This window comes from Chlorocebus sabaeus, chromosome 11 (genome assembly GCF_047675955.1).
Source record: "Chlorocebus sabaeus isolate Y175 chromosome 11, mChlSab1.0.hap1, whole genome shotgun sequence".
NCBI lineage: Eukaryota > Metazoa > Chordata > Mammalia > Primates > Cercopithecidae > Chlorocebus > Chlorocebus sabaeus.
Window position 1 is genome coordinate 55,251,617 of NC_132914.1, and position 24,239 is coordinate 55,275,855.

The 24,239-nt window shown below is 54.7% G+C and overlaps 2 protein-coding genes across 4 annotated transcripts; one reads left to right on the forward strand and one right to left on the reverse strand.

Moving 5' to 3' along the window:
• Positions 1-1,082: 1,082 nt before the first annotated feature.
• On the reverse strand, positions 1,083-18,172 carry AGAP2 (ArfGAP with GTPase domain, ankyrin repeat and PH domain 2). 3 transcript variants are annotated; one of them, XM_008003834.3, is made up of 19 exons: positions 13,104-14,994; positions 11,392-11,450; positions 10,546-10,633; positions 10,272-10,357; positions 9,979-10,126; positions 8,779-8,913; positions 8,359-8,468; positions 7,752-7,910; positions 7,499-7,585; positions 7,309-7,413; positions 6,735-6,897; positions 6,434-6,553; positions 5,573-5,701; positions 4,225-4,284; positions 3,844-3,992; positions 3,585-3,675; positions 3,250-3,472; positions 2,864-3,119; positions 1,083-2,684 (listed from the first exon to the last, which is right to left on the reverse strand). In XM_008003834.3, the coding sequence occupies exons 1-19, from the start codon at positions 14,269-14,271 to the stop codon at positions 2,442-2,444; spliced, it is 3,579 nt and encodes a 1,192-aa protein (XP_008002025.1). In that variant the 5' UTR covers positions 14,272-14,994; the 3' UTR covers positions 1,083-2,441. The 3 variants fall into 3 exon arrangements, with proteins under 3 accessions (XP_008002025.1, XP_008002029.1, XP_008002026.1); XM_008003838.3 differs by lacking the exons at positions 4,225-4,284; positions 13,104-14,994 and adding an exon at positions 17,923-18,172; XM_008003835.3 differs by lacking the exon at positions 4,225-4,284 and having other exon boundaries at positions 1,662-2,684; positions 13,104-14,385.
• A 2,855-nt stretch (positions 18,173-21,027) lies between these two features.
• TSPAN31 (tetraspanin 31) lies at positions 21,028-23,509 on the forward strand. The gene is made up of 6 exons (XM_008003833.3): positions 21,028-21,220; positions 21,757-21,924; positions 22,181-22,261; positions 22,594-22,725; positions 23,033-23,146; positions 23,233-23,509. Exons 1-6 carry the CDS (start codon positions 21,158-21,160, stop codon positions 23,305-23,307), a joined length of 633 nt encoding a protein of 210 aa, XP_008002024.1. The 5' UTR covers positions 21,028-21,157; the 3' UTR covers positions 23,308-23,509.
• Positions 23,510-24,239: the final 730 nt, after the last annotated feature.

Here is a 24,239-nt window from a genome sequence, read left to right on the forward strand (position 1 = left end):
ACTGCTGAATCTACCTTTCCTGGGTCACGCCCCATGCTGGGTGGTCACAGACTAAGGCCCTACAGAGCTGCAGCCTCCATGTGAACTGCATTCAGGTCTGGTGCCGTGTCCTCAGTTCAGTGGCACACTTGCACCTGAACATCTTGGGGCTGGTGGGCACCAAAGGTCAGAAGCAATTCTACCCAAAGATGCTGGTGCTACCAACTAACTCCTCAAAGTAGATAACAACATATGGCTATGCCCAACCTGCACTGGCTGCTGACCCAACCCTACCCTGTCCAGCCCCTCTACCTGAGTAAACACTTTCAGCTGCCCTCGAGAAATGTAGGATTGGCTATGTGCTGAGCCTAGCGGCACTGCAGCTCACGAGGCAGCACCGGCTTCAGGCCACTGTGGCCTTGGTGGTCCCTTTGATGGCACGGAGGTGGATAAATGCCTGCATCAGCTGACACTGAGTTTGTGGACACCAGGGACCTCTGCAGCCAGCTGGGAAATCTTTCCGAGGTCTCCCACCCCTTCCCTCTGGAGCACCCCCTGATGGGGCCAGGGGAGAAACCCCTACTCTATGTTCTACTCTGGTACCTAGTGCTCACGGTGAGCAGGCTGGCCCGGGGCAGCCCTCCTCAGAGCTGGAGCACCTTTCAGGTGCCCTCTGAACAGATATTGTTCAGAATACAGATAAACAGATGCCACCAAGGTCATCTAGCTGTGAAGCGGAGGGGCAGGTTTCAAAATCAGATCTGTCTCCAAAGTTCCTGCTCTTAACCAAAGCTGTCCCATCTTCTCACCCCTCTCCATGGCCTCTAAGTACCATATCCCAACTCTCCCAGGACTGGCATCATCTTAAGAGTCAGTGCCTTCTCTGCTCCCAGGGTCCCCACTGACTCCAACCTGCCATGTCCTCCACTACATGAACCCGGATCTGTTGTACATAATGGAACTACCTCCATGCCCATAGGTACTGTCCTGCCACCAGCCCCAGTGGGAGGCACCTCTGCCTGTCCCTGTCCCACCCCAGTACCCCACCTTGACCAAGGCCATGCCCTGACCTGCCTCCAAGAACAGACCAGCAGCTCACCCCCTAGACAAAATCACTTCCTCTTTAATTGCTGTTGAAGAAGATTCACACCACTGCCTCCAAGGAGATGGGGGGGGCATTCCCCCCTTGCCCCCACTTCTCTCCCCTTCCCGATTACCTGGTCCTTTGCAAACTATTTTAGCCAGAAAAAAAAAAAAAAAAAAAAAAAAGACCGGAAACCACTGACACAGACAGCCCAAGGGCTGGGTTGGCTGAGGGAGGCAGGGCTGGGCCAGGCAAGTCCGCCCTACCACCCACTTTGTGGGGATGGGGCAGGGGGCCTGGAAACCCTCCCAGCCACCTCGAATCCTCTCAGCCCTGGCTGGGAGAGGTCACGGGGGTGAGGAATGGCTCTGGAGCTGCTCCAGTGGGAGGGAGGGGCTGGACAGAAAGAATAATGGGGGAGGGGTCCCACTGTAGGGGTGCCCCCTACCCCAGATCACCACGGGCGCTGCACAGTCACAGGTACGCAGTCACGGTCACAGACACTCACAACCCGAGAGCACCCCCACCCCACCCCACCCCCTGCCCACCCCGGGCTTCCCCTACCCCAAAACGCCCTCCCCACGCCCCTGCCCGCCCCCACCCCCATGTTGGGGAACAAAGCAATAAATTACAAGGCCCCCTTAGCCCGCTCCTGCTACATCCCTTCTCCCTCCCAAGATAGTAGTGGGAGGGACCCAGACTCTTGGCTTCCCCCGGACTCTTTAGCTTCCACCCATGGGTATGTGTAAGGGGACGTCCTGGTTTCCACTACTCACGGTCCCTTTCACGGAAAGGGTTGGGAACCCCCCACCCCCATGAGCAGCAGGGGTCCTGCCCCTCGCTGCCCTTGCCCCCTTCACTGGGCAGTGAGATGAGTATGGAAGGGGTAGGGTCTCCATATTGGCCCCAAGTCCCAGGGCTAGCCCTCCCACGTACTAAACCCTCCCTCTGGCGTGGCGTCGCCCCAGGAGCCAGCCTGGGTATGGGCTCCCGCCCTGGGATTGTTGAGTTCGGGCAGGACAGGGTCTTCTTCCCTCCCCTAGGGGGCACAAGCGGGCATGTCCAAGCGCCTAGGAGCCCGTACCGCGGGAAACGTCCCCTTCCGCGAAACCCGAGCGGGTAGACCCAGAGCAATCCGAGTGTGGAAACAGTGGAGAGGGGGCGTGTTGAGCTGGGGTCTCCATGCCTCGTTGGGGAGAGGGAGGTGAGTTTGTGTCTTCTGGGAGGCGTGGGGGCTGTGCCCTCGTGGGGGTAGGAAGTGCTCCCGTGGGGCTGGGTGCGGATCGGAGAGGTGAGTGGGTGCGTCTGTCCAGCGGTCCGCCCGGTGTGGTCGTGCCCGGCCCGCGTGGTGGTGGGGGTGTCTCTCCCACTGGGCAACTTATACCAGCGCAACCGGGGCGTCGGCGCGGCCCACGCTAGCGGCGCTGCTCCGGCGGCGGGGGCTCGGCGTGGCTGTGATGCTGGGCGTGGTGGCCGCGCTGGGCGTGGTGGCCGCGCTGCCGCCCTCACCCGGGCAACCGTGCTGGAGAAGGATGTCGGCGCACAGCTGGCTTCCAGCCTGGCGGGCGTAGAACAGCGCCGTGCGGCCCTGGGCGTCACGGGCCGCCACGTCCGCGCCGTACTGGAGGGCGGAAACGGCCGCGTGACCGCGCGTCCCCAGGGCGCCCACACCCGGCACCGCCTCCCCCACACGGCCAAGCCTACTTCCGGGGTCCCTCTGGGAAGATTGGGCTTTCCCGCGCCAGGCGTTTTCCGAGATGAGGCCTCAAAGACTCCCTTTCCTCCCCCCAGCTGACGTACCCACAGCAGCAGTTGCGTGATGACGACGTGGGCGAGCTCGGCAGCCAGGTGGAGTGGGGAGCGGAGTTGTGGGTCCTCTACGCTGGTGTCGAGCGGCCCGTGTCGCGCATGGGCCAAAAGCAGAAGAACGGTAGCCACGTCCTGGGCCTGCACGGCGGCCCACAGCTGGCGGCCCAGCGGCTCCTCCGTGGTGCTCAGCGGCGCCAGGAACAGCAGCTGCTCGTACTTGGCGCGAATCCACGACTCGCGCTCCTCCCTGCAAGACCAGGGATCAACTGAAAAGGCTCTAGGGACCCCCAGCCAGGACCTCTGCCCCTACCCAAGGGACCGTCTCAGGCTCGCACACCCTCAGCAACCCTCCCCCCGCTCTGTTCCCTCACCCTTACCGCGAAGAATCCCGCGTGGGCTTGACACGGCCTCGCGTGTCGCTTTCCCACACGCGGTTGGCCGTGTCGTTGCCAATAGCCGTCAGCACCAGGGTCAGCTCCCGTGGCCAGTCGTCCAAGTCCAGCGAGCGGACGCGGGACAGGTGAGTGCCCAGGTTGCGGTGGATGCCAGAACACTCGATGCAAATGAGGGCGCCCAGGTTCAAGCTGGCCCATGTGGGGTCTGCGGACAGAGCGCAGAGGTCGGCTTCCAGCGGGGCAGCACAGTCACCCCGGCATTCACCGCCTCCAGTGAACCACACTCCCTAGCCCCTCTGCTGCCTCCTGGCACTCACTGGGGGCCCCGCAGTCCACGCAGATTGAATTCCCCTTGGCGTTCCGGATCGCCTGGATGGCCACGGCCTCGCTTTGGCTGTCTGTGCGCAGCTGCAGAGAGGGTTTGGGTTGGTACTGATTCTGCCTCCAAGCCCCACCCCCTTCTCCTCAGACACCTCTGCTCTCCTCCCACACGACTTCGGCAGTGTAGTTGCCAATGGCCGTCAGCACCAGGGTTAGCTCCTGCGGTCAGTCCTCCACCCCACCTCAAACTCTTACCTTGACCTTGCTGCTCTCACAGCATTGTAGACTGGCTAGGATCTGACTCTCGATGGCCTGGACCCAGGCATCCCGCTCCTCAAAACTGGCTGCCTCAAAGTGCCACGTCTGACCCGTGCTGGACACGATCAGGAACTCAAAGTTTTCCTCTGAGTGGGGGATGGGATGGGGTCATTAAGGGACAGAGTTCAAGCAGGGGCTGCCTTCCCCAAGCCCGTCCTCCCTGACGCCCATCCCGAACCCCTGGGAGTGGGGCAGTGGGGGTAGGGGAAGCAGAGGGTGTGGGGCAGCAGGAAGCCCAAGCACATGCAGGGGAAGGCGGGGGCACCCCCACCCTTCTGCACCCCAGCTGAGCGCCCCTCCCGGCTCCCCACTTGTTACCTGCTTTATAAATATTTCTTAAACTACCAAAGGATTTTAGTTTCCACATTTTGCGCTTGGCTGGTTTCCCGAAGCGAAGGAGATAGAGATAGAATGGAGAGCAGAACAGAGAAAGAGAGACCAAGAAAGAAGGAAAAAAGAGAGGTAGATGGAGAGATGGAGAGAGAGAGTGACAGAGTGCCAGAGACAAAGCAGGACAGACAGATGGGGAGAGAAAGCAGAACTAAAGTCAGTGGCCCCGGAGCAGAGTGGAGCAGAAGCCAAGAGCCATGAGAGTAGGCAGATCTGGAACCTGGGTCTGAGCACCCGGCAGAGAGCAGGGGCAGCAGGGATGGGTTATCAAGACCAGCCAGGAGCTGGGCCTCTGGGAGGAGAAGGGAGGGTCAGGATCTGAGTGAACACGGGGGAAGGGGGCAGAAGCTGGGGCACAGGGCTGAGATGAGAGGGCCCTGGGGCTGCTGGCGGTGGGGGTGCGGTGAATCACTGAGGGACAAGAATGGGCATCACTATGGTCGAGGGCTGTTGGGGAGCACTTGGCAATAGAAAGTTATCCAGAGAAGACTGTGTGTGGTGGCTCACGCCTGTAATCCCCACCACCTGTAATCCCAGGACTTTGGGAGGCCGAGGCGGGCGGATCACGAGGTCAGGAGATCAAGACCATCCTGGCTAACACAGTGAAACCCCATTTCTACTAAAAAATACAAAAAATTAGCCAGGCGTGGTGGTGAGCACCTGTAGTCCCAGCTACTTGGAAGGCTGAGGCAGGGGAATGGCGTGAACCCCGGAGACGGAGCTTGCAGTGAGCCGAGATCACGCCACTGTACTCCAGCCTGGGTGACAGAGCGAGACTCCGTCTCAAAAAAAAAAAAAAAAAAAAAAAAAAAAAAAAAAAAGAAAAGAAAAAAGAAAAAATAAAGAAAGAAAGTAAGTTATCGGGAGAAGGGACTGGGTGGTCACAGAATCCAGGATTTGGGAAATCAGTGGGAGACGCAGAGATCAGGGGCTGTGTCACTGGGGATGGGTGGGGGGCATCTGGGTGCAGGGGCTGGGGTGGTAAGTGGAGTTGAGGGAAGGAAAAGGAACTAGAACATCCTTAGGAGAGGGAGCAGGAGCTATAGACATGGACGTCATTGAGAATAGGGGCTGGGGAAAGGAATTGGCTGGGGAACAAGGAAAGAAGGACGGGGCTGGGGGATGTCCACACACTCTTTCACTAAGTTGTGTGCAGTGGTAATGGTCGTCAAGCACTCAGCTCAGGCACTTCCTCCTGTTGCAGGAGTTAGCCCGGGGAGCTGATGTTGGGGATGAGGGTTCTTGGTGGGAGTGGAAGTGCCTGCCAGAGCCTCACCTTCAGCCTGCCCAGTCGAACCTTCAGTCTTGGATGGTGTTGTCAATTTTTTCCTCCTCTGTTTCTTCACCATGGGAGAAGGAGGGGGTTCTCGACTCAGGGGGCTCAGGTCTCCAGATGGGGTACAGTCTTAGGGAGGAAGACACAGCTGCCTCAATAGCCTCCTCCACATATTTCCTGATTTCTTGATAGCCTGTCTCATTCCCTGAACTACTTTGGCATTTTAGGGCACCCCTCCTCAACTGTCCCTCTCCAAGAGTACCCCCTTGATCATTCCTGGGGAGGCAGGCAGATGAGAGGTTTAAAGTCAGACCTGCACTCAGATCCTGGTTCTACCACTTACTTACTGGCCTTAAGACCTTGAGCAAGGCACTTAATCTTCTGAGCCTCAGTTTCTTTATCTCTGAAATAAGAATAATAATCTTGACCTGACAAAACTGTTGTGAGGATCATCTGTTTACAATGTGTCATTTGCATACTATATATGTATTTTTTTCAAACATGTCAAACATGGCTGACTATGTACTAGACCATATTCTCAGTTTGTTTAAACCTCAAAGAAACCCTCTGAGGTAGAAACTATTATTTCCACATTACAGATGAGGAAACTGAGGCATGGAGAGGTCAAGTAACTTGCCCATGTGGCAAGCCAGGATTCAAGCTCAGGCAGTTGACGTTAGAGTCCACTTGTCTTAACCATTATGATAGACATGGTATGACTGAGCTTGGTGTTCATGTGTGGGGCTCCATGTGTTCACTCATGCATTTATTCCAACCTCCAAGCCTTCACCCCAAATTCATTTCCCACACCTACCCTATTTGGGTGTGGAAGACAGTGGATGGAATTTCATCCCCACTGACCTGTGCTGAGGGCTCGGGCCAAATTCCGGTCTGGCTTCAGCAGGTGCTTGGATGTCTGATCTGGTGGTGGCTGCAGGGAACTAGGGCTGGGGCTGGGGCTTGGCATGGGAGTAGTGACTTCTGTCGGAAAAAGAAGATGAAACCTCAGTGAGCCTCTCTTTCTTCTGGCCCCACTCCTTACATGGTTCCTCTTTATCACCCACCTTCCTACTTGCCCAGTGCCAGCCCCCACTTCCCTCTTACTCCTCCTTTTCCCCAGCCCTGGCCCCTCTCCTGCTCCTATGTCATAAGCCCTACTCACCGGGGCCTTCGCCCATCTGGACAGCGCTCATGTCCTTGACGAGTCCGTTGATGCTGGCTGAGGGGCCAAACGCAGAGATGGCCCTTGGGGGCCGCTTGCCCGGGACTTTGACTGTTGTTCGCAGCAAGTCCATCTCCTTGCCGTGAGTACTGTGGATGTAATCCTGGAGGGGTACGGGGCCGAGAGCGTAGGGAAGGTTGGGGTCCTTGGTATGCTGGGAAGCGGTTAATATGTTACAGAATAAAGAGGGATTGGAGAGGGGGCCTTGGGGGCCAAATGGGTTGTGATGAGCATCTAGGGGATGGGCCCATCAGACTTGATCCAGCATTGTCTCCACCAGGAAGCATTCCCTTCCTGGGTGCTCTCCCACTAGACTGCAAGTTCCTGGGGCAATGCATTTACCTTTACATTCCTGGCATGGGCACATGGCAGGCTCTTAACACATGCCTGCTAAACTTAAGTGAACAGGACTAGCACTTCCTAGAAATGACATTAGTGCTTTGTCAGAGGCACAGACAGGTAGAGCTTGAGGGAAATCCAAAGTGGCCAGTGTGGCCCAGTTTCTGCCACTCACGTTAATGCTGGGGTGGTAGAGTAGAAAGCCATTACTGGACAGGGTTACATATTTCTTCTTCCATTCTTTGTTCAAGGAATTGCCACTTCGTTTTAGTAGGAAGCTCTGGAGAAAGTGAAAAGACACATGGGAGAAAAAAGCCAACTAAGACCAGCTGCCCCTAGCCTTCCCCAGCCCCTGGACCACTCACCTGTTTGATGGGGATGGCTCGTCCACTCCCTGTTGTCTCTCCCCGACTATCCAAGCTCCGTTTCTCAGAGTCACTACCCCGACGATTCTGGAATGGTTATTGGAATCAGTTTAAGGAGGGATAGAGGGATACACTGATGTGAGGATAGGGAAGACAGATGAAGAAGGGCCCAACAGAGGAGTCTAGGAACTAGGGAAGATGGGCAGGTCATGGGGGACAGGAGGATGGGGGTCAGCATGTCCATGTCCAATACCGCAAAAAGGCTGGTCCTACGCTTGGCTGCCCGGTGCAGGGACCCTGGGGTGCTCAATCCAGCCACTGCAGCTGCCTCGGCTCGGAGCTCCCGGTGACCAACATTTGGTGAGGATGGGAGGGAAGAAGAGTAGTCGCTAGTGTGGCCCCCGTTACTAGCCTGGGAGCATATGGAAGAGTCAGCAGAGCTGAGATGCCCCCTACCCCACCAAGCTACACTCATATCTAGTTACGGGGAATTTGAGACATTCCTTGATCACCTCACCATTTATTTATATTGTCATTAATAATTTTTAAAATCCTCACTAACATTGTGACAGTGCTTTTTATAAATGTTGCAAAGGTTGAATCACAAGTATTATGTCATACAATCTTCCTGATAGCCTTGGGAGGTTAGGTGAGTTGCTTAAGGACACTGCAAATGATGTCTCAAATCACTGGAAGTCTGGTTGACTTCCAGTCCAATGCACTTTCTCCAATAGTTTCACTGCCATTTCCATCTGTTTCCCCACTCCCTGAACCTCCTTGGGTACTCTGTACCTGTTCTAGGATCCCCAGCCCTTCTGCATCTTACCAGCCCCTCTGCAGACTCTGAAACCCCAACTCACCTGGCCAGCTACCGGAGTGGATGCAGCTGAGTGGCTTGGGGAGCTGGGCAGGGACTTGCAGGCAGCCAGAAGCTGTTGCTGCTTGCGCAAGGTCACCACCTTCTGGGCCACTGAGGGGAGTTGAGGGAAGGAGGTGTGAGCAGGCCAGATACCCAAGACCACCCCTCCATGCCCAGCTTTGATAAATCCCCAGTAGACAACACAGGACCCAACTTCCTTGTCACTGTGGCCTCTATGCCACCTGTGACCTTGCCAGTTCCTCCAACCCAGAAAGACCTTGTGACTATTAAGCAAACCTCTGGCCTCCCCGATCTCTCCTCCTTCCCACAAAGGCCAATTTCCTGTCACTCACAGAGAGAGGCCTGGATGCCAGGTCCCTTGCTCTGGCTTCCCACATATACTGGAGATCACCACACTCACCCTCCTGGAAGACCCGATCCACATTAAGCCCATAGGTTGCACAGGTCTCATAGTAGCTGCAGCGTTTCATGTCTGCGCACAGAGCTCTGGCACGAGCATCTCCCACCACCCGAGGGGAGGAAGCACTGATCCTGTCTGATGAGATAGGAAAGGGGCAGGATTGAAGAAGGAGCCTCGCCTTGTTCGATTTTTCACGATTCCCTTATCCCTGTGCTGGGCCCTCAGGCTGGGCCCACTGGGGGTGGGGTGTGAGAGATCATCTTTTCTGTGACCAGGTGGAATGAGAGTACATAAGCCCTTTCTGAGTACTGGGCCCAGTTCACACAACTAGCTGTGTATGAATAGGATGGGTGAGCTGTGTGTGTGTGTATGTGTGTGTGTGTATGTGTGTGTGTGTGTGTGTCCTCAAAGAATACTGAGTGGTGCTTCCTGACAAGGGCTACATAGCTGAGACCCAGGTGCGAGCAATAATCACCCTGCCCTGCAAATCCATCGAAACCTGAACTGGTGCGAGGACACCAGCTTGTGAACTAGGAAAAGGTTGGGTACCCATGGGTCATGGCTGGACTGCCCACTCTGCAGCAAGAAACCAGGAGGCAAGCAACAGGTGGAGGCAGGCACCAGCAGAACAGGCATCCAGACCAAGTCCCACCAGTTCGACACAAGGGAGTGCTGGAAAAGCATTTCCTGGCCCTGGCAGAGTCTGGGAGCCTCTGAGTCACTTCTTTGAGAACTAAAAGGTTTTCTGCTCTCTTCTTTTCATCATTTCCTTTGTGTTTTCGCTTTGTTTTTGGATAAGTTCCTTTAAAAGGTGTCAGTCTGACCCAGCTGTTGCAAAAAGGAAGACGGAAAAGGTTTCCTATCCACACTAGGACTTGAGATTTTCTGTGTCCTGTGATGGTGGCACCGGGAAATGGCAATGTGAGAACACAAGGTAGGTGACATTTCAGGAGAGGCAAGGAGATGGCTACTATAGCTGTCCTTTCCTCCCTGGAGATCCCCTTTTCTCTGCTCAGACCTTGGGAAGTTATTGTTTGGTTTCATGACTCCCTTATTTGGAGACCAGGCTCCCTCCAGAAGGGTACTGTAATCCAAGTGGCCGTTTCCACACCTTACCAAGTTCTCACCCATGTTGGGCAATATCCCAGTAGCCTCCTCAGGGCCTCCCTTGAAAGCAGTGCTTTCCTAACCCCTCCTTACCTTGTGTCCCCACTAGTGCCAAGGCCAGGCCTCCTCTTCCCTCCCCACGAAGGGAACTCAGCTGCCCATGGAGACAGCTCACAGCCTGGAAACTGTTCTCATCCTCCAGGCTGAAGACGAAGATCACAGCATCTGCCCAGCCTGAGAACTTGCGGGGAGTGAGGGAGCAAATGGAAAGTCAGACAGGTCTACTCCTCTGGACCCAATCCAGATGGAGACCTGGGAAACCAGAGCCCTCTCCCTTGGCCAGTGCTGACCCCAGCCAGCCTGTCCCCCACCACCTCCACCCTCACCTTGGCATCAGGTGCCCCAGCTTCCTCTCGGATTAGCACCAGATGTGTCTGCCCATCCACCAACATCTCTTTCTTGTACTGCTCACCTGTCCAGAAGAGTTGGAAAGGGTAATAGGTCAGAGGTGACAGGTCACCAAACCTCCCCATGCTCCCAGTGCTTTTGCTATTATGGCCTCATCCTTCCCCTCCTGGTGTCCATACCTGCCTAATCATTGATCTCACTCCTGGATCCCTAACCCCAATCGTTAGTTTACTATGGCTCTTGAGAACTCACTCTCTGTCTTCTCCAGCACCTGGTATGAACCGGTCAGGAATCGGTGGATGAGTGATGACTTCCCACTCCTGGCGTCGCCCAGCACACCCTGAGGGCAAGGATGTGGAGCAGAAATTGTGGGATGTAAGAGAAGGCAGGATGTGTGGGTCTGGACACTCCAGAAAACCCAGAGAGATAAATCATCCAAGCAGGCCCTACAGCGCCTGGATGACAGTCATTCCAGAAAGAGCAGCTGGGAGGATCAGAGCAGCTGGGGGGGATCGGAGCAGCTGGGAGGATCAGAGCAGCTGGAGGGATCGGAGCATTTGGGAGGATCAGAGCAGCTGGGGGGATCGGAGCAGTTGGGAGGATCAGGGCATGAGTGTGGTAAGAAATGATCCCAAGCTCAAAGTGGAGCACAAGCTGAAGAATGTCAGCAATTCAGTAGTTTTTTCATGTGTGTTGGGTTGTTTAGAAAACAAACTAGACGTGTGTGTGTGTCTGTGTGTGTGTGTTTGTAGCATGTCACAGCTCTAGGCACTAGTTGGAAAACTTTACCCAATTCTAGGCAACACAACATGAAGGCCAAAGGGTAGATGCCAGAAGTGAGAAGCCTGGAGGAGGACCATGAACGAACAGGAAAAAGGGGATGGCTGCATAAAGACTAGAGAGGAAAAACTTGTGAGGAAGATGTAGCAAATTCCCAGGTTGGTGCTATGAAGGTAGACTCTCAGAAGAACTGGAAAACGATTCCCTATTCTCAGAGAGAGAGAGACAGAGAGAAAAGGAGAGGTGAAAGGAGAGAGCTGAGAGTGCAGTGGGTGGGAGGTCAGCCTTCCCTATAGGCTAGGGGACTGGGATACCTACCAGGCGCAGTTCAGGAATGGAGCGGCTCAAAGTCCATTCCTGGCTATTGATCACAGCCTCTGTAATGGGAGAAGGGCAGTAAAAGGGGAGGCTCCTGGCTCAGGAGGACCCCCAACACTGAGCCACCCCTCCTCCCTCTGCAGCTTTCCAAACCCCCTGAACCCTGCCTGCACTGGAGAGGTGTGTGGTACAGACAGGTTTGAGGGTGGTCCCCAGACCTCCCATCCCAGCCGCTCTCCCCCAGCTGTTGCTGCCGCTCAGTGGTTGCTTAGCAACGGAGCTAGCAAGACAAAAATACTTCAGTTGGCATCTCCCTTAAAGCACATCCCCAAACGCGGGTCCTGGCCCCAGACAGGGAGACCAGGGCTCTGACACTGGCAGGTTCTTCCCTCTGGAAAAAGAATAGAAGAGGAGCTCCTCCCTAACCCACTGGTTCCGAGGGCAGACCCTGAGAGGAGGTGCTGAAACATAGAAGAGAGTGTGTCTTCCCCAACCTCCATTCCACAGGACAGAAACTGAGTTGAGGGGTTTCCCTCCCTTTCTTCAAGGTCAACGGCACCGTGGCCCTGTACCCCTCCCCACAACCCAAGGGAAAGAGCTAGGATTTTCCTATGCCTCCATCTCCCACACCCTCCCCACAAACGTCCTCCAAAAGAACTGTGGTGAAGGGCTCCATCGCCTGGCCAAGAGAAGCCACAGGCCTGGGGGAAAGGATGCTCCTTCCGCCCGCCGGGTCCAGCCCCCGCGCCTGACACCGGCCGGACGTTCCCGGGGCGCCGCAGCTGCGGCGGGAACTCTGGGATCCGGAGCCATCTGCTCCCACCCGCTCTGGAGCCAAACCCCGGGGGCCGCCTCCGCTCCCGGACCCGCCTCCTCTCCCGGGAGTGTGAGCCGAACCAAGAGTCTCCTGCTTACCTCCTCCAGTAAGAAAATAGTAATAATAATAGACACCCTGCCCCCGTAAAAAACACTACCTTCCCCGTACCGCCTCCCAAGTCTCCCAGGGTACGGATTGCCTTTGCAGCAGTTCCGCTCCCACTGACTCACTCCGGGGTCAGCCCCGGGTGGGTTTCAGTGCGGCTCTTGGGAGGGGGCTGGCAATGGGGGAAGTGAGGCTTCCTATCCGCCCCCCTCACTTCACATTTAAATATTCTGCACGTTCCAGCCCCCGCACACTCGCGTACTGCCCAATCCGCCTTCACCGCACGGAAAACATCACTAGCCTGCTCTCAGCCCAGGGGACGACTGGTCCCTGGCGAGAAGCTGCCTGCAAGGTCACTGTCATGCCACCTGCCCTAAGTGCTCAGGGGAAACTGAGGCTTCCTCATTCTCTTCACCTTCAACGTCCCTCTAAATACGGCAAATCCCCGTTTCCATGCTTCCAGAGTTCAGCTGAGGCTGGAAGTGGGGTCCTGGGCTTCTCTGGGAGCAATTTTCTAGTCACTCTGACCAAGGGCATTATTTTCCCAGAAAGCTCTGAGGCTCTCTTAGTCCCTCTGAAATCAAGTCATTTCTCATGTCGCACAATGTAGCTACTCACCCCGCTTCAGGACTCCTATTCTTTGCCCCAATCCTTGGCAGAGGAGTGAGCTTGGTTCATCCGCCCACCCCAGAGAAAAGCTTCCCTAGTCTCCTGCACCTCGCTCCTCCACCCCAAGCTGAGCATTCCAGGTACCCTTCCCTTCGTGTTCTCAAGCCCTGATTCAACTCACTAGGGGAAGCGCGGAGCTCGGCGCCCAGCAGCTCCCTGGACCCGCTGCCAGAAGACAGGCTGGGGGGTCCGGGAAGGGGCCCGGAGCCAGGAGGCCCTCCTGTGCTCTTGGTGAAGATGCCGCTGATAAACTTGAGCATCTTGCGATCACGAGTGGACGCTCGGCCCCCCTCCCGGCCCCGTTTCAGCCCTGGAGCTGGAGGCTCCAGAGTGATTGGAGGTGCAGGCCCAGGGGGCTGCGCGGAAGCGGCGGTGACAGCAGCGCCTGGAGTCGGAGTTGGTGGGAGGGTTAGCGGAGGAGGAGAACCGGCAGGCTGTCCCGGATGCAAGTCACTGTTGTCCAAGGTCTTACTCTTGCCTTTCCGAGGAGACAACTTCCCTCGGGCTCCGGCCCCAGCCCCGACCCCACCAGAGGTCGCAGCTGTAGCGCCCCCTCCCTCGGCGGCGGCGGCGGTGACTGCTGCAGAGGCAGAAACTCCAGTCCCGGCGCTGCTCTTTGACCCCTTGACCCTGGGCTTGCCCTCGCTTTCGGGCCATGACAGGCGGCTACCCGCGCCCTTGCCCCCGCCGGCTTTGGCTCCACTCGTGGTCACGGTTTTGCAAGGCTTGGGAGCCGGCGGAGGAGGCGCCACCTTGAGCCTCCGGCTGCCGGTGCCAGGATGCGGAGAGGATGAGCCAGGGACGCCACCGCCCGCCCGGCCTTCGGGCTCCGGGCCGCCCCAGCTCGGGCTGCTGAGTAGGGGGCGCCGGGAGGAGGTGGGGGCGCCCCCAGGCTTGGGGTCGGGGCTCAGCCCCCCGGAGAGCGGGGGTCCCGGAGGGGCGGCCCAGAGGGAGAGGCGGCGGCCGGGAGCGGGGGAGACTGGGCGGGCCGGACTGGCCGGAGCCGGGGACAGGGCTGGGGGCTCCGCGCCCCCGGTGCCCGCGCTGCTGGTGCTGATCCACAGCGCATCCTGCCGGTGGAAGAGACGTTCGTGCCGCTTCTTGCCTGGCTCCTCCGCGCCTCGGGGGCTACCAGGATCCCCAGTCTCGGAGCCTCTGGCACCGGCGGCGCCGACCGCGGCCGCAGACGGAGAAGGCGGCGGCGGAGGCACCGACTCGAGCTTAACCAGGGTCAGCGAGATGAGGTAGGTCGTTGTCCGGCGCTGAAGCGCGCCCGCGCCCCGGCTCATGGGGCCCGGAGACCCCCGAGCTGGGGAGGGGAGGGGACTCCCCCGGACTGCCTCAGGGGGGCCCGGCCATGGGGCCGCCCTGCTCGCTGCCCCCAGCCCCTGGACCCCTCTGAGCCCCCGGCCCGGCTCCGCTGTCGCCGCCGCCTCCGCCGCCTCCGCTTGCGCCCCCCTCCCATCACATGGGGCGCCCCCTCCCCATGCTCCCCGCCCTGCGCCCCCACCCTCTTGGAGCCCCGGGACCTTGGTGCTGCTCCAGGGAGGCGCGCCGGACCGTCCACCCCGGCCTGGGTGGGGGCGCTGAGATGGGTGGGGGAGGGCGGGGAGGACAGTAGTGGGGGCAAATGGGGGAGAGAGAGGAAAAGGGGGCAGAAAAGGGGACCGGAGGCTAGGGGAAAAGAACCAGTGCGGGGGAGGCAGGGGCGGGGAATTGGGGCTCAAGGGACAGGGTCGCGGATGCGGTCGGAGAGAGGGTCTTGAGGAGGGTGGGGAGCTAATGGGGCTGGCCGTGCGGGGGATTCGCAGGGGCGCGGGGAGGATGCTGGGGATGGAGATACAGGAGACGGCGGGGGAGGAAAGAGGGAACGGGAGGTGGGTGGGAACCCACGGGTCTGGGGTCTGGGAGGGGAGGGCCGTGAGATCCGGGCGAAGAGTCCGGGGGCCTCGCCCGGGCTCGGCTCGGTCCGGATGCGCGCTGTGTCCGGGCGCTCCCCTCACATTGAGGAGGAGGCGGCCCCCAGGCCCCCCCACCCTATCTCCCCCCCACCTTTTCTCCACCAGCACCGATGTCTGCGAGGGCGGTGCAAAATCCAGGACTGGATTTCTCTCCCAAATCCTGGGCTGGATTTCCTGGGACTTGGACTCACCTCCTCCAACAACCTAGCCCCCTCCTATCGCACACCAAGGTTAGGAAGCTCGCGACTGCGAGGTATGGCTTTTAGAGATAAGGGTGAAAATCGATCTATTGGGTGAACAGGCCGCGGTGAACAGAGCAAATCCAGGGTCACTGTCAATTCTGGGGAAGCTGAAGTGGGAAAGCGGGGGCCCTGAAATCCCTTCCCCCAGGATCTCGTCTCCCCCAGGTGGTACCTGGACGCCTTCCCTTTCTCATGACCCAACTCCCTTTCCCACTCACACCCCCACACTTAATACTTTGATGGGGCCAAGACTTGAGCTCGACTGTCCCAAAGTGAACTTGGAAAATGTTCCCCAGGGATGGGGACAAACTTAGCAGGGTAGGAGAGAGGGGAGAGATCTGAGTGCTGGAGAAGCCCAGGCCACAGGGTAAGTCAAAGGCTCCAGCTCTAGGAGGAGGGAGAAGGATGTGTCTTAGACTGATACCCCCCCCCATGCCAAAATGCATCCAGTCTCCATAGCAACCGTAGCTCCAAGAGTGCCTCAGAAACAGCGGGCAGAAGCAGAGAGGGATCCGTGTGTATGGTGGGTGGGAGACCAACCGGGGGATGATGAATTAGTGGAGGCACTGCCCGCAAACCTGGTTACTCAAAGGTGGGGGATTTCACTCCCCAAGTATAAGGACCCTTCAGTTGAGGCAGTGAGAGCCAGCCTCTTCAGAGTTCCCTTTCAGTCTCCTGAGGTTTGCTGAGTGGGATTCTTAGGGAAGGTTAAAGAGGAGGCAGATGAGTGAATGCAAACCGTCTGCTCCTTGTCCCCCACACCTCTAGGGGTCTTGGAGTTCAAGCTATCCTCCAGCCAGGTGAGAATCCTGAAGTGGTTAAGCCAAAGTGGAAAAGAGGTTGAGACCCCTTGGGGGTGGGGTAAGATGGGCGAAGGAAGTTCTCTCTGCAGCCTTGGAGACCCCTTCCCAGGACTTGGGGAGTCACAGCGGTCCCCTGATTTGGCATCCCACCCTCCTGACGCAGCTGAGACTATAATAAGTGCTGCCGTGGGCGGCTCTTGGAGGCAGGAGCCCGCAGCGTGCTCGGCCTGGTGGGGGGCTGAGGGTGCGGGGGGTGGGGGGCGCTGAGCCAGGATGCCACGAGCCCTTTGTTCTCCTAGAGGCCTGTACCCAATCCCTCCAGTGTTCTGTCCTGGGGCTCAGCAGCTTCTCCCTCCCTCCCTACAGAACCAGGATGACACCATCCCCAGGACAGGAGACCCTTCAGTAATGTTTTTTGATGGAGATGGTGAAGGAGAATTGTTGGCTCTAGTTTAAACTTCCCTCCTTTGATGGCCTCAGTTTTCCTTTATGTTCAATGGGAACAGAATACTAATTCTTAGAGAAGGAGTAAAACAAATCACTTATGAGGAGTGGAGCCTTCTCAGGGATTTCAGCCTCCACCCCTCCTCACCCCCCTCCCTCTCCAGAGGGAGCACAGCTTTTCTCCCTGGCCTAAACCACTCTTCTCCTTTATTATTATTATCATTATTATTTTTGACAGGGGTGGGGCATAGAGTTCCTCCCTAGGAGGCCCCATGGGCCACTCCCCCCTGGTCTGCCTTTCCAAACACTAAGGCTGTCAGGGGAGTTCCTGGCAAAGGGTGTGGGACAGGAGGTGAGAAGGGCACTAGCCTCCGAAGAGCAATAGGAAGGGGATCATCAGCTGGTCCCACTAGGGATCCAAAGCAAACCGTTCCTTCCCCAAGTTATACTCTGGTGTACCAGCAGAGAGGTCTGGCAGGAAGTGTCCTTGAGGGAAAGAATTATCTGTTGATCCCCCCCAGGTAGGCAGGTAACAATGGAGAGGGCTGAAATGGCTGGAAGAGATCAGGATATTATGGAGGAAGTGCTTCCACCAGATAACTTTCATGAGCAAAGAAGGCTGCTTTTGTTAGCTCTTTGCCACATCAGAGGTGAATGAAATGAGAGCGAGCTGGAAACAACCTCCAGTTCCACCAGTTCGTCAGTGGTAGGGCCTTGTGGATGGAGAGAAGCTGTTCCTGCCAGGGCTCCACCACAGGATTGAAGACTGGGGTGGGCAGGAGGATGTGGCGGATGGTGTTGCCATGGCAGCACTTCCTCCCTGTGTTGTCATCACTTGCTCTAATGGCACTAAGGAGGTAGAGCGGAAGGTGTGTGGGGGGAAGACAGGAACAGGAGCAAGGGGAGGAGAGGGGACCAAGAAGAGTTCGGGGGACCTATCTGCACTCTGGCTCTGCAGAGCATGGTGTGTTAGAGTTAGTATGTGCTTGGGAGCCTAAGATTCTCTGCATGGTGTACTTCAATGTGCATGCGTGTGTGTGTGTACGTGTGTGCATGTGTCTCTCTACAGCTGGAGAACAAGAGGTCACTGATCCTTAATGGGTCCTGGGAATGAAATCATTATCCCATCCCAGAACCTGCTGCTCCAGACTGCTTCCTGTTCTGGACTCCCCAGGCAGGGACCAAGTCTACCATGAGTCTGTCACAGCCTATCTTCCTCATGCTCACACATTTCTTCATTGCCAAGAAGGTCAGCTCAACAGGGACCTGTATTTTGATCTCCTGGGAGAAGGATCAGAGCAGGGAAAGAGACAGAATGATACCTTCCGTGTCTTTTTCCATCCTCCCTAAATATATTCTTCCCCAGAGTCCCAGCTCCATCTTGGGGACTAGGAAGTAACTGACTGGGAAGTGATATATGATACAGCTAACCCTTCTATGCACTTGCTAGTCCCCGATACACCCAAGTTGAGGGCTGACCTTTCTCTTACCTTGAATGCTGTCTAATGAGGCCTGGATGCTGTCCTGAAGTTCAGGGTCGTCCACTCTCTCTGCCAGCTTCCTGAGGCGTTTTAGAGCCTGCTTGGCCACCTCATGTCGTTTGACTTCTGCTCTCACTGCAGCTACAACGAACTGCCTCTGGGCATGCATGTTGCCCAGACCTGTCTTTCCAGGCTAACAACTACCTCTGGTCCTGAGGCCCATGGCCCTACAGCCCCCAAACCTCAGAAGGCCCCTTCTGCTGTGCCCAGAACTCCCCGCCCCTGCCCGCCCTTCCGTCTATAGACCTCACTTCCTGACTGGTGAGTTTCAAACCCACAGCCTGGGACAGCACTACCTCCTGCACCTCCCACCCCCTCTAGTGTTGGCTCATCAGCCCTGCCAGCCAGCCCCTGCTACGATTTCCCAGCCAGGTGGATGGAGAGATCTTAACGGTGTCCCAGGGCCTCCTGTGGGAGGTGGTTAATTAAAATGGGTGTTGGTTCTGGGAGAATATGGCAAGCTAGGTCCCAGGTGCAATCCTAAACTCTTGATGACTTGCAGATTTCGAACTCTCACAGGAATTCATGCACACTTGGTCTGTTACCTTCAGAGCCCTGCATTCTAGTGTACACTTGTACCCATCGCCCTCTCTACATATCTCAATGAGCTCTGTATCCTTACGTCTTACAACGTAACCCTTTTTCAGTCAGCTACCCACTGAGGCCACCTCCTGTTTAAAAGGGCCAAGTGAGGCCAGGCGTGGTGGCTCATGCCTGTTATTCCAGCACCTTGGGAGGCTGAGGCAGGAGAATCACTTGAACCCAGGAGGTGGAGGTTGCAGTGCATTGCACTGCAGCCTGGGTGACTTAGTGAGACTCCATGTCAAAAATAAATAAATAAATAAATAAATAAATAAATAGGCCAAGTGATTACGGGGAAAATGAGTTATGAAGGAGAAAAGTAACCTATAAAAAGACAAAAACTACCATGTTCCATGTTCAATCAGTTTCATAATAATTAACATGTCTGTAACACTTAATAGTTTACAACCTACTTTCATATATATTATCCTCATGACAGCCCTGAGGGGTAAGATTATTTATACCTATTCTGAATAAAAGGAAACTAAGGCTCAGAGAAGCCATTAAGAGGTGAAACAAAGACATGGATTTAGGTCTTCTGATTTTATTTTTACTTTTTTATTTTTATTTTTTACCAAGCACATAAAGCCCAGATTGATTATAATTTTGATACCCCTTTCACTACACCACACAACCAAAATGTTTGTCAGCCAGTTCCCCTTCTAATACCATTGTCTTGCCCTTGATTTAGGACCTGAAAGAAAAGAAGGTAGATGAGGAATTGAAGGAGACAATGAAGATGGGAGTTGGGGTAGGAAGGGGATGTAGGTGGGGAGTGAGGGGGTGGGAGGTGGGAGGTAGTGGGTAGTTTGACTTAATTACTTTGTTTACACTGGACGCCTGTAATCCTAGCACTTTGGGAGGCCCAGGCAGGCAGATCACCTACGGTCAGGAGTTTGCCACCATCCTGGCCAACATGGCAAAGCCCTGTCTCTACTAAAAATACAAAAAAATAGCTGGGTGTGGTGGTGGGCAGCTGTAATTCCAGGTACTCGGGAGGCTGAGCCAGGCAGAATTGTGTGAACCCGGGAGGTGGAGGTTGCAGTGAACTGAGATCGCGCCACTGCACTCCATCCTGGACTACAAAGGAAGACTCTGTCTCAAAATAATAATAATAATAATAATACATTACCTTGTTTCAAGACCCAAACACCTCTCTGGCCCTGTCAAATATCTCTTCTGCATACCTTTTTTATATTAATTTCTGAAAGTTAATATCAATACCGTGTAGTTACAGATAAGGGAATTAAGGTTGGAATTGCCCACAGGAACCTGTAAAATGACCTGAAAAGTAATAATTAATATTGAGTGTTTACTATGTGCCAGGTACTCTTCTAAGTATTCTACATATATTAACTCATTTAATTCTCACAACCCAAGAGGTAGGTGTGTTGTTATTTATCCCCATTTTACAGATGAGGAAACAGGCACAGTTTCTAAGTGCCTGGCCAAAGGTTACACAGCTAGAAGTGGCAATCCAAGTAGCAATCTGACTGTGGCAGTAGACTATAGAATCTAAGTACACACAAACATAAATCATTCTGTTCAGTTGATTAGAGGGTTTTCTTTTTTGTTCCTACTGTTTCTTTCTCCTGGGGAGAGAAGGATTATGCCTTTCCCCACCCCCGTGAAAAGGACGGTTTGTCGAAGCACTTACTAGATAATAAAGTTACTGATCAGTCCACCGGTAAGTGAAAAGGTGGAGACTCCTTCCCCTTATATTTATTTATATCCAAGACTCTTCCTCTTGCCTGTCATTTTTTGCAAGCCCTGGATCAGGCGTGTACTCTGAAAATGCTGAGCACACCCGTGTGTGCACCTGTGGCAATGCCACACACAGGAATGCGCTGGCCTGAGGCCGCTATTTCCACACTGAATTTCTGGTATATTCACACCCCTTTTAGGAGGGTATATGGTACAGGACATGGGTACTGGCAGACACACAAACGTATGATGATTTGCTGGGTGTTGCTGTGTCCAACCCGCGGACTCTGTGGCCGGGCTAAATAAGCTCAATACGTGGCTCCTTTGGGTGTTCCCGAGCGTGACGCATTAACAAAACAATGGCGTCATCATGAAGTCACTACAGCACAGGGGGAAGGGAGGGCGGAAGGGCCCTCCTTCTACCGGTGAAGCCCTTTCTGTCCAGCTCTCGGAGCGGCCCCCACCTGCCCCTCCCGCCGTGTCCCCTTCACCTAAATTCCTCCAGAGCCGTCTCCCTCAAATTAGCCCTCTCCTAACTCCGACCACAGAAAGCTCAGCTTTCAACTCAAGCTTTTGGAGTTTAGACTGTTGTCCCTGAGAGGATCTCTAGAAGCCCTGCCCCTAGTTTTCAGTTTTGCCCAATGAAAAAAACAAGAGGAGGAGGACAGAAGGCGGGTCAGTGACGTAATGCGGGCTGATTGGCATGCAGGCCTTGGACGTCCAGGATTAGCCACGCATTTCGCCAATCCAGAGGCAGGGGAGGGACGGTGCAGGCGCAGAGAATTGGGTTTGGCTGGCCTCGATTTAAAGAGACAGAAGCTGTCGGGGTCCTGGAAGACGGTCCCCAATACCCTCCCCCCAAGTCCTTGGGACCACTTGGGTCCCCAGAGCTGGGGAGATGGTTTGCGGCGGCTTTGCCTGCTCCAAGAATGCGCTTTGCGCTCTCAACGTGGTCTACATGGTGAGGTTTTGGAGGTGGGGGAAGCTTTAGGGCGGAAAGGCCCCGTGGGGAGAATCTCCAGGGTACTTTCGGTGGGGAGAGGGGTGTATAGGGGTTCCGGGAAGATTCCCAGGAACTTCCGGCGAAGAGGGAATTCCTGGGGACTTCCGTGGGAGAGGGAAGACTACCGGTTGATGAAGGGGTTTGTCTGGGGGTGGGGGAATGAACTTAAGGCCGTGGGCATAAGTTCCATCCCTCCCTCGAACCTCAGTTTCTCCCAAAGTAGAAGTGATAGGATGATCCTGAGGGTTCAGCTTTTGTATTCATAGCACTATCCCTGCCACCCCCTATACCCCATCCCAGCCATTCTAACCTTTGGGAATGCCTAGGGATGCTCCTGGTGGCGATAGCACCACCCCCGCCCCGCCCACCCCCCTCCCTCCCATTCACACACCATTCCATTATTCCTTCCCCACCCCCGCCCCCAAGTCCTCTTGTAATGGCCTTGGGCCGTGCTCATCCTAGAATTTTTGAGATGTATCCTGCTTTCTTTGTAGCTGGTGAGCTTGTTGCTCATTGGAGTGGCTGCTTGGGGCAAGGGCCTGGGTCTGGTGTCCAGCATCCACATCATTGGCGGAGTCATTGCTGTGGGAGTCTTCCTTCTCCTTATCGCAGTGGCTGGACTGGTGGGTGCTGTCAACCACCACCAAGTCCTGCTGTTCTTTGTATCCTGACCTGAAGTGATGGGGGCAACTGGGCTCTTGGGAGGGCTGTCATCTATGGAAGATGTTAAAAGGGTAGGGGACCTCAGGGATCTTGGACATGTCTCCTTGCCCTCCCCTGTCCCATAATCTACGAAACAAGAGCTGATTTTATTGCTTTCAATTTGACATGGTGGTATAAGTTCTATGAACAGATGAGACCAGTTATAGATGGAACATAAAGGAATCTAGGACTTTTTTCCATAACCTTTCCTCTCAGTACATGATCATCCTTGGTTTGGTCTTCATCTTCCAATTTGTAATCTCTTGCTCATGTCTGGCTATTAACCGAAGCAAACAGGTAAGACAGTACCCTTTCAAGTACTTACTTGCTTTTTAAAATTTTCCTCTTAACCTCAAACTCCTTCCTTAGTCTGGCCCCAGCTACCCAAAGATCATCCTTAGGTGCACTGCTTCTGGCCCCTTGGGCTATTTGCTTCCTCTGGAATGTCTGGTTAATTTTTCATGAGGATGATCTAGAGAACCTGAAAAGGTAGATATTTATCGTGTCTATAATTGTGGCACACCGTTAAGCTTCTGGTTGACTTCCTTTGCTGGACTAGGGAAATTGAGGCACTTGAACTGATACTGGGATGTAGGGAGACTTAATTTCTCTCTGCCCATATCCTCCAGACAGATGTCATCAATGCTTCTTGGTGGGTCATGAGCAACAAGACTCGGGATGAACTCGAAAGAAGTTTTGATTGTTGTGGCTTATTCAACCTCACAACCCTGTATCAACAAGATTATGATTTCTGCACTGCAGTGAGTGTGTTGGGGGTGGTGCAGCAGCCAGGGGAGGTAGGAAACTGGGTAAGGACAATGCCCAAGTTGGCAAATTTAGTTCGAATGTCATTGTTTCTCTCTCTAGAAGCCCTCTTGTATTGGGGCTGTGTATTAGTGGGGGGTGGGGGTGGATAAAGAGGCTGGGGAATTAGCCAAGTCAGATTTTAGTTTGTAGGACGCTGGTCAGATAACAGTAAAGTTTCTAGAGACGTTCAGCATAGGTATTGGTGACTAGCAACTTTACATTAGCAACTTTGCATTCTTCACACACACGTTTTATCCTCAGATCTGCAAGAGCCAGAGCCCCACATGCCAGATGTGTGGAGAAAAGTTTCTTAAGCATTCAGATGAAGCCCTGAAAATCCTAGGGGGTGTTGGACTCTTCTTTAGCTTTACAGAGGTACATTCTCCAGTTTCCTCACGCACATCCTTTTCAACTTGAGACTGAGAACTGATTGATGCTTCTCTCTCCCTTTGTTCCTACAGATCCTTGGTGTTTGGCTAGCAATGAGATTTCGGAATCAGAAGGATCCTAGAGCCAACCCCAGTGCCTTTCTATGAGATTTTGGATCCTTCTGACTTCTCTTCTGCTTTAAGCTTTCTCTTCCTCCCTTAGGGAATATCTAGGGTCTGTAACCATTTTGGTTTGAGAAAAAGGAAAGGCCCCTTGTCAAATCCTCTAAAATTGATGGAATAGCAAGATTTTATGCCTTGACATATTTTAGTGGGAGCCAGACTATAAGGAATAAAAGGAAAAACTTTCTCCCTCTCTCTCCAAGAGGATATGGGAAGCTTCTGAGGGTACATAGGATGGGCTGGAGTCACTCTTAGCTGTTTCCCCTCCTCCGTCCATATGCTGGATCACCTCAACATACCCTGGGGTGTGGCTCTAAGGGTAAATCAGGGACAGAGCCAAGGAGAAAACCACCAAGAGCTCTTTCCTGTAATAAGCAGGACCCAGTCTGAGAAAGTTCAGTGAATATAAAAAAGCCATTTAAAAATCTCTATATATAGATAGATTTTTTTTGACATTGAGTCTTGCTCTGTCGCCCAGGCTGGAGTGCAATGGCATGATCTCAGCTCACTGCAACCTCTGCCTCCCGGGTTCAAGCGATTCTCCTCCCTCAATCTCCCAAGTAGCTGGGATTACAGGTGTGCGCCACCACGCCCAGCTAATTTTGTATTTTTAGTAGAGACAGGGTTTCACCATGTTAGGCTGGTCTCGAACTCCTGACCTCAGGTGATCCACCCACGTTGGCATCCCAAAGTGCTGAGATTATAGGTGTGAGCCACCGTGCCCCGCCCTAAAATCCATATTCAAAGAAGCAATTTCAGTTCCTTTCTAAGCTTTGTCAGTCAAGGGGCTCCACAGACTTGCTAGGCCCTGTAACTTAACCAGTCTTTAAGGTTTTGCAGGAAAGTCCCTTCTTCCAAGTGGTTATTCCAAATCGCACAATGGCAAAGCCAAACAGAGGAAGAAACATTAAAAAAAA